The 16999-nt window shown below is 36.2% G+C and overlaps 1 protein-coding gene across 28 annotated transcripts in view; it reads left to right on the top strand.

The window, feature by feature from the left end:
• The window catches only part of EVI5 (ecotropic viral integration site 5), a 237987-nt gene that overhangs the window by 69830 nt on the left and 151158 nt on the right, over positions 1 to 16999 (top strand). For 22 of the 28 annotated variants that reach the window (XM_078332446.1, XM_078332459.1, XM_009001706.5 and 19 more), the window contains 3 exons: positions 13395 to 13584; positions 14491 to 14715; positions 15539 to 15613. In XM_078332446.1, coding sequence (XP_078188572.1) covers positions 13395 to 13584; positions 14491 to 14715; positions 15539 to 15613 — 490 coding nt within the window. Of the gene's footprint in view, positions 1 to 3482; positions 3509 to 13394; positions 13585 to 14490; positions 14716 to 15538; positions 15614 to 16999 lie in introns of all 28 variants that reach the window. The other 6 variants (XM_078332461.1, XM_078332460.1, XM_078332462.1 and 3 more) reach the window with 2 other exon arrangements.

The raw sequence follows: 16999 nt of genomic DNA, 5'->3' as shown, positions 1-16999 counted from the left end.
GTATCTCACTTTTCCCCACCTTTTACAGGGCCCAGAAACTGAATTTTCAAGGTGGTTAAGATGGCAGTCATGGAGTTTACCTTACTTATGTCCTGAGTCTCAGGAATTCTTTTCCAATGCTGTCTGTTGTCTAAAATCTTTTTTTTTTAATTTTTAAGACAGGGTCTTACTGTGTTGCCCAGGCTGGAGTGTAATGGTGCAATCACAGCTCACCGCAGTCTTGACCTCCTGGTCTCAGGTGATCTTCCACCTCTGCCTCCCGAATAGCTGGGACTACAAGTGTGTGCCACCACAACTGGCTAAGTTTTGTATTTTTTTTATTTTTGAGACGGAGTTTCGCTGTTGTTACCCAGACTGGAGTGCAATGGCACGATCTTGGCCTACCGCAACCTCCGCCTTCTGGGTTCAAGCAATTCTCCTGCCTCAGCCTCTCGAGTAGCTGGGACTACAGGCATGCACCACCATGCCCAGCTAATTTTTGTATTTTTAGTAGAGATGGGGTTTCACCTTGTTGACTAGGATGGTCTCGATCTCTTGACCTCGTGATCCGCCTTGGCCTCCCAAAGTGCTGGGATTATAGGCGTAAGCCACCGTGCCGGCCGATTTTTGTATTTTTTTATAGAGATGGGGCTTCTCCATGTTGCCCAGGCTGGTCTCAAACATCTGGGCTGAAGCAATCTGCCTGCCTTGGCTTCCCAGGGTGTTAGAATTATAGGCATGAGTGACTGCACCCAGCCTAAAGTCTTGAACATTGTTTTGATATGATTTAATATATTTTGTTCAATCTTTTTTTGGTTGTTTCAGGAAAGAGGGTAAATGTAGTCTCTGTTATTTCATCATGGCAAGAATGCAACAATTTTTCATATAAAGTTTTACACTTTCTTTGGCATGGGAAGAAGTCTGAATAGAATTAGAAAAATTGATTTATATTATATGACAATTAGATATTGGAGTTAATACCATATATAAATATATTCTGAACATTACCTCTGCTTAGCTTTAAAAAAAATTTACTGCTGAGGTAATTATTGAAGTAATTGCATAATTTTATTGCTGAGATAATTTTTACTTTAAATAGACCTGTTCTCAGGCTTGGTCCCTTCCTATTGAGATGGAGATAGACAACAGGAGCTTGAAGGAAATTCACAGGGAACAGGATGTAGATTTTGAATCTGGCCTAATTGAGTCCCATAGAATAGGATCTAATGTCAGTTCACACACAGCTGGTGGCAGAATCTAGGACTTTCTAGATTATTCCCTAGAAAGTCCTTTTAAAGGTTTTCTTTTGTTCTGAGCACTCAATGGGTAAGGTGGAAAGCTGGATGTGCCACATGATGATAACTTTATGTGGGTTTAGTGTGTGTGTATGTGTGTTTCAGTTTTAACTTTTTACCCGTTTACTACATTTTAAAGGTTTTGAGCAAATCACCTGGTCAGAAGTTTTGGGAAGAGATAGTCTTTTAAAATAATATGTAGAAAAAGTTTCTTGGATAAGATGAAATTAGAAGAGGATCTTGAAAGACCAAAATGGAGTGTTAGGTTGTGTGAAGGCCATTATGAGCAAATAGCTACTTAGAGAAAAGAAAATGAGAGGGACCATTAAATAAAGCAAAAGGGGGTACATGATAGAAAAATAGTGGGACATGAAGCTGGGGCAGGACTGACAAAGTAAAGCACTTATAGACAGTTCTAAAGGGTGTAAAGGAGTGTTAAGTGTTCAATTGGTTATTATATTACAAAGATGAAGTAGTTTATAATAAAGATAACTTCTGGTATAGATTTTGTAAGACCAAAGTTGAATTTGTTTTTATGGTTGTGATCAATAATTACTGTGTAACCAATATACACAAAGCACTATATTAAAGTTGTTGTAGGCAAGGTGTGGGTATAGATGAATTGCTTGTTCCCAAATTATTCACAGTTTACCCCAGAGCACCAGATGTGTTTGATGTATATGTTGACAACTAAGGAATAATTACTAGAGTTGTTTAAAGATGTTCAGAAAAGAGATTTTGACAAGAACTTGAAGAAATAAAAGGAGCAGAAGTTTAAGTCACTCTTTATTCTTGTGTGGAAGTACTAAAAAAATTTGAACTTAAGGCCGGGCCTGGTGGCTCACGCCTATAATCCCAGCACTTTGGGAGGCCGAGGCAGGTGGATCACAAGGTCAAGGGATCGAGACCATCCTGGGTCAACAAGGTGAAACTCCGTCTCTACTAAAAATACAAAAATTAGCTGGGCATGGTGGTGCGCGCCTGTAGTCCCAGCTACTCGAGAGGCTGAGGCAGGAGAATCGCTTGAACCCAGGAGGCGGAGGTTGCAGTGAGCCGAGATCATGCCATTGCACACCAGTCGGGGTAACAACAGCAAAACTCCGTCTCAAAAAAAAAAATTTGAACTTTTCGGTTCAAAATTTGAGGGGGGTGTGTGTGTGCTTTTAAAAATCATTAAAACTCAGGATCCATGGGAATGGTTTATATGTAGAGAATGAGTTTTATATGTATTTATATGTAGAGATTGTTCGCTTAGGAGAACAATCCTGGTGGAAAAACACCTCTCTGACTTTAGTAAAAATTAAAGGTCAGGTGCATGACTCATGCCTGTAATCCCAGCATTTTGAAAGTCCAAGGCGGGAGAAATGTATGAGGCCAAGAGTTCAAGACCATCCTGGGAAACATAGCAAGACCCCATTAGTACAAAAAAAGAAAAGAATTAGCTGGGAGTGATGGCATGTTTCTATAGTCCTAGCTACCTAGGAGGCTCAGGTGGGAGGATTGCTGGAGCCCAGAAATTCAAGGTTGCAATGAACTTTGATCATACTACTGCACTTCAGCCTGGGTGACAGAGCAAGACCCTTTCTGAAAAATAAGATTAAATAAAGTAAAATGACAAACAGTAAGCTCTAGTGCTCTTCCTCCTGTTCTGTCCTACCACCCCACCAACTAGTAAGTCTGGAGGAAAAATTGTAAGAATAATAATTTATGAATGGAGAGAGGAAGGGGAAAAAAGAATAATAATTTAAATTCTCTCTACTTCTGTGGTTTTGTAATGTAATTCTGTAAGTTATATATCTAAAATAAAAATTATGAGATACAACTTGTACTTTGTAGCATAACAAAGTAGATGCTTTTATTTAGGATTTATTCTTCCCTTCCCCAAATGTAGATGATTCTTTGGTTGTGTTAACTCTCTTTGATTCAGAAAGCATTAAACTAGCAACATTTTAGAAAATTAAAATTTAAGAAATATGAAAATATCAAATTCTATAAAGAAACTTTTTTTGTAATTTTACTGCAGCTGTTACTTTTTAAAAATAAGTACATGTGGCAAACCCAGAAAGATGTGAAGAAATGGTTTAGTATAGTGTCAAAGATCTGTTTGATGAAAGTTAATAATTGATAGCTTTAAAGTTGAAGTAGGATAGTTTTTTTTCCCCTTGTGTGTTAAATGTGCTTTTCTTTTTTCATTTTAAAAACACAAAGGCTTTGGCAGAGATGAATTTATGGAGGTAAGTCTCAAGCGTAATAGGATTGCATTTTAACTGAGGAGGAAAATGTTGCTAATTTAAATTTTGAATGAACCATTATTTATGTAGTTTAAAACTTTGGCGATCCAACCATATTTGTTCCCTTCTATATTCTGTTATTTGGAATCATATTTTGCTTTTTAGCATATTTTGGGGGCTGACATATGAGAATGAAGAAACAGAAAGGGTTTATTTATTTATTTATGAGATAGGGTCTCATTCTGTCGCCCAGGCTGGAGTGCAGTGGTACAATCTTGGCCCACTGCAACCTCTGCCTCCCGGCTTCAAGCAATTCTCTGACCCCAGCCTCCCAAGTAGCTTGGATTAAAGGTGTGGGCCCCTGTGCCTGGCTACTTTTTGTATTTTTTGGTAGAGATGGGGTTTCACCATGTCAGCCAGGCTGACCTCAAACTCCTGACCTCAAGTGATTGGCCTGCTTCAGTCTCCCAAAGTGCTGGATTACGGGTGTGAGCCACTGCGCCCAGCCAGAAAGGGTTATTTTTAAACTAGTAAATGTATTTTATGATTTTAAAAAATCTAGTAAACAGGAATATTTGAAAGCTTAATTTATATATCTTTATATCCTACTAAAATGTAGTTCTGTATTGTCCAGTATGGTAGCCAGTAACCGTATGTGTCAATTGAGTACCCCAAATCTGGCTGGTTTGACTTGCGTGTGATATGCTGTAAGAATAAAATATGTACTAGATTTTAAAACTTGATTTGAAAAAGAGACTATCTTGGTAATTGAAAAATTTTTGTTTACCTATCAAAGTGACATTTCAATTGTATTTTATAAGATAAATTATTAAAATTCATTTCAGGCTGGGCATGGTGGTTCACTTCTGTAATGCTAGCACTTTGGGAGGTCTAGGTGGGAGGGTTGCTTAAGCCCAGGAGTGGGAGACCAGCCTCTCAAGATGCCATCTCTATTTAAAAAAATATATATATATATTTTTTTTAATCTGTTTTTTAAAGCTTTTAATTGTAGTCACTAGAACATTTAGCATTACATAAGTAGACTGCATTATATTTCTTTTGGACAGGCTGATCTAGATGATCTAATGTTCATATTATGATTTTACCACCATAGCATTACCTCAGTTTTCCTGAGGATACGCTCCATAAAACATCCAGCAACACCAAAAAAGTATAGAGCTTGCTAGCAAAATAGGTATTTTCAAGTCTCTATTAAAAATTTCGTGTATTTTTAATCATAGGAAAGGTCTTTAGATCTTAATTTGAAGTCTTTATTCTTGTTTTATTGAGGATTTTTTTAATCAATTGTCTGATTTCCTAAAGATTTTAATGACATAATTAATTAAAAGAATTTATTTTACTACCTTTTCTGTGGCAATTAGCTTAGCTTAAGATAGTCTCTTGAAATTAAGATACCTAAGAAGTGTAGTTGGCTAGGCTTGTCTGTCTGTAAAGTCTGTATAAAGTAATCTCTATACTCTTAGTTTCTGATCATACTATTTAGGAGGATCCTGTAAGCCTTCTCCAAGCCCTGATCTTAAAGAAACAGAAAAAAAATCTGTATTTTTCAGAACTAGAGAGATCCCTGTCATTTAGGTACCTTTCTTCTGTGTTGTCTCTGAGGTGTTTCCTGGCCTAATTCCTTGTGTCTTCTCTGAATTCTCTCTGTTACAGTATTTGTATTGCTGTGAGACATGAATTTATACTTTATTTTGTTGCTGTGAAAGGATATGATTCCTCTCTGAGTTAGGCATGTAGTTTTGCTATGGTCTGACTATTTGTTATCCTTTAAAATTCATGTGTTGAAATCTTATCCCTTGAATCTGGCCCAGTAGTAATATAATGGGCCTTTGGGAGTCTGTAATCCTCATAATGGGACTAGTGCCATTATAAGAGGCTTGAGGGAATGGAGTCCTTTTGCCCCTTTCACCATGTGAGGGTACATAAAAGCCTCCATCTATGAGTAACAGGTCCTTACCTCATGTCATACTTGCAGGTGCCTTGATCTTGGGCTTCCCACCCTCCAGAACTGTAAGCAATAAATTTCTGTTGTTTAAAGATTATTCAGTACAAGATATTTTGTTACAGAAGCGCAGATGGACTAAACAAAGTTTGTTGTTACTCGTTTTCCTTTCTTTTAGCTGGTAAGTTGCTGTCTTTCACCTAGCACATTCATATCCTGTTTCTTTGGTGTTACGTTACAAAGAGATGTTTGAATCTTGTGTTTGAAAAGTTGCTTCCTCCATATTAAATCTCTCTGCCTTTTCTTTGAGACAGGATCTTTGCTCTGTCATGCAGACTAGAGTGCAGTGGTATGATCACAGCTCACTGAAGGCTTGACCTCCTGGGCTCAAGCAATCCTTCCACCTCTGCTTTCGGAGTAGCTGGGACTTATAGGCACACTCCACTATGCCTGGCTAATTTTTTTTTTTTTTTTTTTTGGACAGAGGTGGGGTTTCACCATGTTCCCCAGGCTGGTCTTAAACTCCTGGGCTCAAGTGATCCACCTGCCTAAGCATCCCAAAGTGCTGGGATTATAGTTATGAGCCACCTTTCCCAGCATCTCTGCAGTTTTAAATGCCAATGTATTTAGCTTCCCAGGTGTTTTTATCATACAGCATTTTCTTAGATTCTTTCTTAGCTCCTTATAAATTATCTTAGCAGTTTATAAATTACCAGCTGGCATGCTGACTAGTTGCTGTTGTATCCTGCTGAGTTCTGGTATCCATAGGAAAACATTATGCTGAGTACAATAGGATATTCAAAAAGTTTAATATCAACTGTTTTCAGATAATTACCAGATTTTTATTTGTAGTATTCACCTTGCTTATGAACTTCAGACTTGTCTTTTCAACTGCTCTGCTTATTGTCTACATGGATTTTTTTCCCCAAGTATTTCAAACTCCAAATATGCAAAAGAGAACTCCTTCTTTTCCCTTTCCTCCTTTGTATTTTCAAATCATAGTATTGTAGGTAAGCTTTTTGGGGGGGTTATCATCTGCATACTGTCATAGACAAGATGTTCTTTTTTCTTACATGGCCATGATGAAGTGTGTACTCTGTCATTTCCTTACATAGGTGGCATCTTGGTGAGGAGAAGTTTTGATTCTCAGAAGCAAAGATACTGTGAAGGTTATTTGCCTAAGATAAGACCAAGATTATTCTCCATGTTGGAATATTTTCTGGTTCTCAACTTATTCCCCAGCCCCACCCATTAGGGAACTGGAAATGCTTTCTCCCTACAAAGTCTGCCAAACTTCTGAAAGCAACCACTTCTAGACTCTCCATCTTTAATACTATTTGAAGTCCAATTGGTATATTGGCACCCCCCTCCCCCCATCTCACTAATGTGTGGCTGTAGCCATTTTGAATGGCTGCCCTTGGATCTGGAGCTACTCTAAGAGAACCTTGTAGTTACCCAGTTAGGAGACAGGATTGTGTGTTCACTTGCTGATAGAAAAACAACCCCTTATGTCCTAGGCTGTCATTCTGGGAGGATGAAAGAATCTAGGCCTGTGAATTACTTACTATATAAAAGTTCCCTGTAAGAAATGGCCAGGAGGCTACATAAACCTGTGGGGACACCTTAGATTACAGTGTACAAATACTCCTGCTTGGACAGTATTCTTTTTCTTCAATCTGTGTTAGAATTCTTGTGTTAGAAGGAGATTATGATGGGATGGGGTGGCAAGTGAGGTGAATTATTCCCCCACTTCACTCCACCCGTTTTTTTTGAGACAAGATCTCACTCTGTCACCTAGGCTAGAGTGCAGTGGTGCGATCATGGCACACTGCAGCCTCGAATTCCAGGACTCAGGTGATTCTCCCACCAAAGCCTCCTGAGTATCTGGGACTACAGTGTGCACTACCATGCCTGGTGAATTTTTTGAATTTTTGTAGAGATGGGGTTTCGCCATGTTGCCTAGTTTGGCCTCAAATTCCTGGACTCAGGCAATCCACCCCCCTCGGCCTCCTAATTTTTTTTTTTTTTTTTGCTTTGCAATAACTCCAGGTAAGACAGTGAACCCATGTGATCTGAGAGGAGGAAAATATATCAAAAAGTTTTAGATATACTTCTCACTAGCCTACAGACCTATAAGCAATGCTGTATTACCATTTTCCCAGCTCCCAAGCTCAAGGCTTTGTAAATTGTTGAGTTTTAGGCAGTGCGTCCCTCCCCCACCAGGTCAGAATATCTTAATTATACTGAAACTAGGTGGAAACCTGTTTAAAAGCCTTCCTGAGTTGAGTTGTTCATCATCACATTTAGCAATAAGGAATAAAAATGCTTTATTCTAACTACATAGTCTCTAAAGTTTACATATTCTTAAGGAACAAGTTAATTATTTTTCTACGTGCTACTACTGAGTAGTTCACTGAGGAGAGACTTCAGTATCAATTCAAGTATTACTGCTTCTGCAAAATGTTCCGACTCTCACATGGAAGGGCTTCTTCATTATAAAAATTCTAAAGTTTTTCTTTAGAGAATTTTAAAATTTGCTGAATGACTAGGAAATTTGAAAAGGCAAATATGAAGTAATGCGTATATCTTCTTTTATTCATAAAAGATATCCAAAATAATCTTTTATAAAAAGTAGTAGTTATGGTTTTAAAAAAGTTCAGAAGAGCTTACAATAATAAAGTACAGTCGATTCTCACTGAATCTTTACTATCTCTAATGCCATTAAATGATAATATTTTTTACAAATATTGATGAAGTGATAAAAACTGATGAATAATATGCAGAGAAATGTGTAGTTTTTTTTTTTTTTTTTAACACCCTGAGATGGAATCTCCCTCTGTTGCCAGGCTGGACTGTAGTGGTATGATCTCAGCTCACTGCAACCTCTGCCTCCCAGGTTCAAGTGATTCTCCTGCCTCAGCCTCCCTAGTAGCTGAGACTACAGGAGAGTGCCACCATACCTGGCTAATTTTTTGTATTTTTAGTAGAGATGGGGTTTCACCATGTTAGCCAAGATGGTCTCAATCTTCTGACTTTGTGATCTGCCTGCCTTGGCCTCCCTAAGTACTGGGATTACAGGCATGAGCCACCACACCTGGCTGAGAAATGTGTAGTTCTTAAGTGTAGGGTTTGAGTTTCAACAAGTGTTTATACCTGTGTATAATCCACAAACCTATTAAGACTTAGAAAGTTTCTGTCATCTTTGCAAATGTCCATCATCTCAGAAATTTCCTTTGTGTCCTTTCTAGCAACTCCGCCCTCTGTCAAAACTTCTCTTCTACTTGTCCTTTTTTGAATAATGGCTTTGTTCGGATATTTATATACCATATATTTAATTAACCCACTTAAAGTGTACAGTTCAATTGTGTTTTGTTTACTCACAGAATTGGGCAATTGTCAACACAATCAATTTGCGAATTTTTTTCATCACTCCAAAAAGAAACTGCACACTCATTAGCAGCCCATGTTTCCCTGACTACCTCTACCCCTACTACAGTCCTTAGCAGCTGCTGATCTATTTTCTTTATTCTAGATATTTCATGTAAATGTATTCATGTCATATGTGCCCTTTTGTGACTGGCTTCATTAACTTAGTATAATGTTTTCAAGGTTCATTGATGTCATAGCATGTATCAGAACATCATTCCTTCTCATGGCTGTATAGTATTCCATTGTTTGGGTATACCATATGTTGTTTATTCACTCATCAGTTATGGACATTTGGATTTTTTTTTTTTTTTTTGAGACAGAGTCTTGCTCTGTCACCAGGCCCCACGCTGGAGTACAGTGGCACAACCTTGGCTCACTGCAGTCTCCGCCTCCTGGGTTCAAGTAATTCTCCTGCCTCAGCCTTCTGAGTAGCTGGGACTACAGGTGCACACCACCACACCCTGCTAATTTTTGTTGTTGTTGTTTTGTTTTTGTTTTTTTTGAGACAGAGTCTTGCTTTGTCGCCAGGCGCCAGGCTGGAGTGCAGTGGCGTGGTCTCAGCTCACTGCAACCTCCGCCTCCTGGGTTCAAGCGATTCTCCTGCTTCAGCCTCCCGAGTTGTTGGGACTACAGGTCCACGCCACCATGCCCAGCTAATTTTTGTATTTTTTTTTTTAATAGAAACGGGGTTTCACCACGTTGGCCAAGATGGTCTCGATCTCTTGACCTTGTGATCTGCCCGCCTCGGCCTCCCAAAGTGCTGGGATTACAGGCGTGAGCCACTGTGCCCAGCCTGGATTTTACTTTCTTTTTTTTTGCATCATGAATAATGTTTCTATGAACATTCGCGTATAAGTTTTTGATGGATATAAATTTTCATTTCTTTTGTGTATGTACCTAGGAGTGGGATTACTGAGTCATGGTAGTTCTGTGCTTATCATTTGAGGAACTGTCAGGCTGAAGTGCTCGTACCATTTTACATTCCCACAAGTTGTGTATGAGAGTTCCATTGTCTTTATATTCTCACAAACACTTTTGTTATTGGTCATCTTGATTGTAACTAACCTAATGGTTGTAAAGTATCTCATTGTGTTTTCAGTTTGCTTTTTCTTGATGACTAGTGATGTTGAATATCTTCTTACCTAGTTATTGGCCATTTTCTTTGGAAAAAATGTCTATTCAGATCTTTCGTTCATTTTTAAATCGCATTATTATTGATTTGTAAGGGTTCTCTAGAAATTCTAGATACAAGTCCCTTATGATTTGCAAGTACTTTTCTCCCATTCTGTAGATTGTCTTTCCACTTTCTTGGTGGTAGGCAGTAAAGTACAAAATGTTTTTATTTTATGAATTCCAGTGTGTCTGTTTTTTCTTTTGTCACATGTGCTTTTGATCATATTTAAGAAGGCTTTACCTAACTCAAAGTCATCAAGATTTATTCCTGTATTTTCTTCTATATTATGCTTGTTCTTGAAATTTATATAGATGGAATCATATTGTATGTACCCTTTTTCACCTGGCTTCTTTTATTCTACCTAACATCTATAAGATTCATCCATGTTGATGCCTGTGTCAGTAGTTTCTTTCTTTTTATTGCTGAATAGTATCACAGTGAATTAATGTACCATAATTTCATCACTTATTTTTCTGAACATTTGGATTGTACCTGGTTTTGGGCTATTGTGAATAAAGCTGCTATGAACTTTCAACTATATCTTTGTACATATGTTTTCATTTAATTTGTTAAACCACATGGAAATGTATTTTCACTTTATGAGGAATTATCAGACAGTTCTGAAATGTGTTATACTATTTTATACTTTTAATTTTGATATGAGTTACAGTTGCTTCCATCCTGGCCAACATTTGGTATGGTCAGTCTTTAGAATTGTAACCATTCTAATATGTATGTAGTTTGGTTTTAACTTGCATTTCCCATGATAATTAAAGATGTTAAACATTTTTCAAGTACTTATTGGCTATTTGATTATCTTTTTTGGAAAGTATCAGTTTACATCTCTTAGTCATTTTTTAAAATGTGGTGTTTGGCTTCTTAGTTGTTGACCTTAAGGGTGGCTCATATATTCTGTATACTAATCTTTTGTCAGATACCTGTATTGAGACTTTTTTTTCCTTAGTCTCTGGTCTACTTGCCTTTTCATTTTTTAAAATAGTATCTTTTGAGGAGCACAGCTCTTTAATTTTGGTGAAGTCCAGTTTTCTAATCTTTTCTTTTATGGTTACTATTTCTTTATGTCCTGTAAACAAATTTTTACCTACACCAAAGGTTCTGAAGAGGTTTTCCTGTATTTTGTTTTTAGGAGTTTTATAGTTTTGTTACATTTAGGCTTATTCACTTTAAATCATTTTTACATATGATATGAGATAAAGCAGGGACAGTATCTTTAAATTGTGTAATGTCTTGAGATGTTTTATTTGTAAACGTTCTTCACAGCTTTGTATAATTGGATGTGCTATTTCCGTATTCTTGGAAGGTTGACCACTTAATCTTCTCTAACCCACGAATGCTATGAATTCACTTAATATTCTTGCCCATCCTAGAAGTTGTATTAATAACTCAGCAATCCAAGACTTTTTGATTCTCTAAAAACCTTCTGTTTAGGCGCTTCTTCATCTAGACTTGCATTACACCTCAAACTTAGGTTTAACTTGGGAAATGCTGTTACTTTCTCTGAACCACATATCTCTGTTGATAGTGATGCAATTTAATTGAGATGTGGCAAGCATTCAGTAAATAAGTGAAGTAAAGAACTAAGATTTAGATTATTTGAGTAAAATTTTGTTTCTCTATTCTATCTACAATTCTTAGGATTTAGAACGATATGGAAAATTACTTAGGTAACCTTATTTTTCCAAAAGATATATTATGGACTTACTGAAATAATATGTATTTAAAAACATTATTTAAAGTAAAACATCATCATTAATTCTTTTTTTATCTTTTTCTTTTTCCTCAGGAACCTTGTTCCAAATAAATTCTTTTGCTCAAGTAAAATTATTTATAGTAATTAGTTGATGCTACTTTGGCTGTTTGGTATGTTTTTAGCAATATTTGGGAAATTTTATTTTAATTATTGTTGCCATGAAAATATGTTAAATTTTCCCTCAATAGGGATAGAATTTGTTTGTTCAGTTTATACTGTTGTGTTACTGAATATGACATACCTGGAATTTGGAATTTTAAAATTTTGGACTTACAATTTTATTTTATTTTGATAGTTAATATACTTTGCATTGAACTAAATGTTCTAAGGGATATAAAGAGGTGTCACATATAAATCTGGGTCTCAAAGGGTGCTTCTAAGAATCTGCTAAATAGGATTCAACCTCTGTATGTTTCTTTTCTTCTCAGCTTTTGTATTTGATGAATTAGTATTGTTAACATTTGTTGTACCCTAAGCAAACGACTTTTCCCGGAAGAATTACTGGAAGTGAGTCGTAGCTATCTTAAATAGTGATAGAGCTACATTTTCCAAACTTCCTTTATAGCTGGTGCATATGTGAAAGAAATAAAAGACTTAATGTTGTGATTAGTCATGGATTGGCTCTTGGAAATTATCTTAACCCATCTTTCATCAGATAAGGAGGAGGCCTAATACAGGGTTGCAAGCTCAAAAGTCAACAGGGATTTAATGAGTGAAGAGGTCCCAGTTTAACAGTGTAAGCCCAGTAATAGTTTAACAGTGTAAGCCCAGTAATAAATAGCAGCTGTTAGCCAGTCTGAGTTTTAGGCAAGACTATAGGGATTATGGAAATTGATCAGATTGAAGTCCTGCATTTGAAGGAAGAAGCTCCCTCGCAGCTGTATCCTGTTATTACTGTGCAGGAGTGTAGACTGGTTTTATGTTTTTATTTTTCAGGAGAATCTAGAATTATAAATGAAGTATAAATGCATATAAGCAAATACATGAAATCCTCCAATTTTGATGTATTAGTAATAGCTCAGTTTTTTACACAAACACTGCATGGGCCACATAAATACTTTTTGTTTGGGCAGATTAGTTCTGCATGTGTGAAGCAAAATGAAAAAAGACAAGTGATTTGGTTAATTTTGGGGGCTCTGCCTTACTTTTAAGCCTTGGACATATTGCAGACATTTTAGGATTAGTTATTTCGTAGATTTATTGTATCTCTTCCAAGTGTAAGTTCTTTTTTCCTGAAGCCTACCCATCTACTTTTCTTATCAGATATCCCCCAATTTGAAATTTTAATGGAGATGAAGGGGGATTATAATGGGGCTAGTAACTAAAAAATATTTAACTTAATTTGCTTTTCAAATTTTCAAACTGTGATAGGTGAAAAAATATAGCAGTAATTTTATTGAGGCCCACCAAAATTTATTTAAATTATGTATATTATTAAAACTATATTTTAAAACAATGGCTAAATTACAGTAATAAAGCTCTAAGTATCATCACTGCCTCTTCTAATATCACTGTTAGATTAGATCTTGAACAATTTTTAATTATGTTTTAGATTGTTAGAAACGGATAGTAAATCTTTAAAATCTGTAAATGGGTCAAGAAGAAACAGTGGCTCTTCTCTTGTGTCAAGTTCATCAGCCTCTAGCAACCTCAGTCACCTTGAAGAAGATTCTTGGATTCTTTGGGGAAGAATTGTTAATGAATGGGAAGATGTACGCAAAAAAAAGGAAAAACAAGTTAAGGTATTCATGTTCTTTGTTGACGTTCTTATTCCAAAGTGCATCTGGCATAAGTTAATAGAGTATTAGGGAAAAAAACCCCAATTCTGACAACTTTCAAGCCATATATTAAAGAGGTCTGCTTTATTTGTTTTCACTTACTTTCACCCCTAGAAATTTTAATTTGAAGACATCAGTTGTTACAGAGGTCCTGATAATGTAGAAATATATAATATACAGCTGAAAATTATTTACTTATTATAGAGATTTACTTTGTCGCTCAGGCTGGAGTGCAGTGGTGCAATCATAGCTCACTATAACTTCGAATTTATGGGCTCAAGCTGTTCTCCTGCCTCAGGGTCCCGAGTAACTGTGACCACAGGTGTGTGCCACCACACCTGGCTAATTTTTTATTTTCACTTTTTTGTAGCGATGGGGTCTTACTTTGTTGCCCAGGCTGGTCTCAAACTCCTGACCTCAAGCAGTCTTCCTGCCTCAGCCTCCCAAAGTGTTGTAAGCTACCATGCCCAGCCTGAAAATTGTTTTAGAAATTAAATTCTCTAGTTATATAGGTTCAGAAATGAAGTTGTAATAGCCTGAATTCTTGAATTACAGTATTTTACTTTTTTTGCCTTCAGTAGCCCTTTGAATGATGGGTACTGTACCATCATTCACTGCTTTGCAGTTTTCAGGTCCATTACCTTAAGAGGCCACACACTGAGGTGAAATGACCATTATTAATCCTCTGACCAGAACAGGATACACCCAGGGCCCAATCTTACCCTGGGTTCCCTAGTCGTATTATAAAGCTAGTTTTGTGAGTTACAAATTTAATGAAGTCTTCCACTTCATTCCAACCCCCTAATAAGTCTTCTTTGCTTGCAAGATAGGCTTAAATAATTCATTTAAAAATTTTTATTGTATTTTTAGGAACTTGTCCATAAAGGGATACCTCATCACTTTAGAGCAATAGTTTGGCAACTTTTATGCAGTGCACAAAGTATGCCAATTAAGGATCAGTATTCAGAACTACTGAAAATGACTTCACCTTGTGAAAAATTGATCCGAAGGGACATTGCTAGAACTTATCCTGAGCACAATTTTTTTAAGGAAAAAGACAGCCTTGGACAGGAGGTTTTATTTAATGTAATGAAGGTAAGTTTCATTTATTTATTTTTATTCAGTTTTATTTATTCATATTTTGAAATGAAATGAATTCCTGAAAGGTTGAAAGCACACATTTTTCATGATGAAGCATGACCTCCCACCACAGTAATCAGTTGCTTTGGCAATAAAATCAGTTTTAGCATTATTTTTGCCTTAATTCTGATGCTACATTACTGTCTAATGTAGAGGACTTGTTAGAACATTTACTACATTATTCAGCATTAGTTGATAGAAATGTGATAGCTTATAAATTACATACCATAGAGGGCTCCTCATGAAAATGGATAGTTCACCATCCGTGAAGTTCAGAACCTGGGATGTGGGTTTCTCCTGGCAGATCTGAGTTCACAGCAAATTTTTCTCCTTGCTGTGACCAGCATTGTTAAGAGAACTTAGTCCTTGAAAGGTGTACCGTTGTCATTTTTTCTTCAATATTGCCATTTCCCTTCCCACGGTTACATTCTCTTTCAGCTGTCTCTGTGAAATACTGATTCTTGTTTAATTAATCATTTCATTTCGCCAATCCTTTGCCTTAAACCTAGTCTAGTTTTATCCACATCAATATAAATGTTATATGATTTTTAAGCCCTATCACCTTCCTGAGTACAAATTCCTTTATTTTATTGTCTTCAGGAGCTACCAAGTTTGAACTGGGAAATTGTCAAAACAAAATTTCATGTAATAAAACATTTGCTTTTTAAATATGTATAGGATAACATCTATAACAAGCAAGGAAGAGCTTTTCTAAAAAAACAAATGGTCAAGGAAGGTGTAACTTACCGTGTATTTTGAACATTTTTTTACTTTTTAGGCTTATTCTTTAGTGGATCGTGAGGTTGGTTACTGTCAAGGAAGTGCTTTTATAGTTGGATTGTTGCTTATGCAGGTAAGTTAATCTAATTATTAAATGTCCAATGAAATTCTTTATTAAAGTTAGATTGGAGAGTTAAAAAGCATCTTTGTTTTTATTAGATATAAGTGGATATTGGGCATTTTTTTCTAGGCATAATTCAAAGAAATATTTAGTTGGCACTTTAAAAGGGCAAATGTGTTAAAATAACATACCATAATATCTTACTACCAAATGAAATTTCAACTTTGTGATATATACATTTTTATTATAATAGTCTAAAGTTTGTATCTACAGTATTTTAAAATCTTACTTGTCAACACTTAATGAGGACTAATCTTTTTCTAACCAAGGTGGGAATAATTAAAGTATTGGTAAGAAAATCTTACTTATATTGTATAACATCGTTAGAAGTTTATAGAGAATTTAATTGATCATGGAGCTAAAGGCTTGTTATACCTTGCTGCATGCTCTAAAATAGCCACTTTTGCTCCCTCAAGGATATAACTTTGTTACTGAGTAGTTTTGCAGTGGGTTTGGGTGGGATGTTTTCAGAATTCATGCATAGGATAATCATAGCTTTGAAGGGAAATGGCATATCGTATTATCTCTTAGACTTTGTTGAAATGTTAAGTCCATCTTACTTTTTATTTAGTCTCAGATTTTAGTCCTGAAAAGGAATCATGGAGATGACTTGGTTTGAGTCATATAGGATGGTTTTGCAACTCAGTTCTGCACATGCTGTATGAATTTAGAGTAGATTATTTAACCTCTCTCTGAGCCTTAATAAGATAATACTATCTACTTTCAGATTAGTTGTGATTAGTTCCCTTCAAAACTATGATTATCCTGCCCCTGAATTCTGAAAACATCCCACCCAAACCAATTGCAAAAACAAGTTTTTTTGTTGTTGTTACTGAAAGTAACAAAGTTATATCCTTGAGGGAGTAAAAGTGGCTGAGTGCCACTATTTTAGAGCATACAGTGAGGTATACAAAACAAACCTTTAGCTCCATGATCAATTACATTCTCTGTAAATTTCTAAAGATGTTGTACAATATAAAAAAGATTTTCTTACCAACACTGTAATTACTCTCTCCTTGGTTAGAAAAAGATTGCTCCTCATTATTGGAGGTCATTTGAGGTAATGTTATGTAGAAGCCTAGCATGGTGTTTGGCACATAGGAGAAATGCAGTGAAAGTTCATTGACTTGCCCAAGATCACACATCCTGGTAGATAAAAGCAGAGTAGGAATCAGAAACCGTTTCCTGATGCTTTGCTTCCACTTCCCAACTGCTCTGAGTTTTGAAGCTCTGTTGCTGTCAGGAGTATACACATACCTGTTTTTTGAGTAGAATAAACCTGATGTCAGAGACACTGGTTTATAATAAAAATAATTTTTACTTTGTGTTACAGCATAT

The sequence above is a fragment of the Callithrix jacchus genome, chromosome 7, assembly GCF_049354715.1.
Source record: "Callithrix jacchus isolate 240 chromosome 7, calJac240_pri, whole genome shotgun sequence".
Lineage (NCBI taxonomy): Eukaryota > Metazoa > Chordata > Mammalia > Primates > Cebidae > Callithrix > Callithrix jacchus.
The sequence above is the reverse complement of the archived record's forward strand: the minus strand, read 5'-3'. Positions and strand labels throughout refer to the sequence as shown.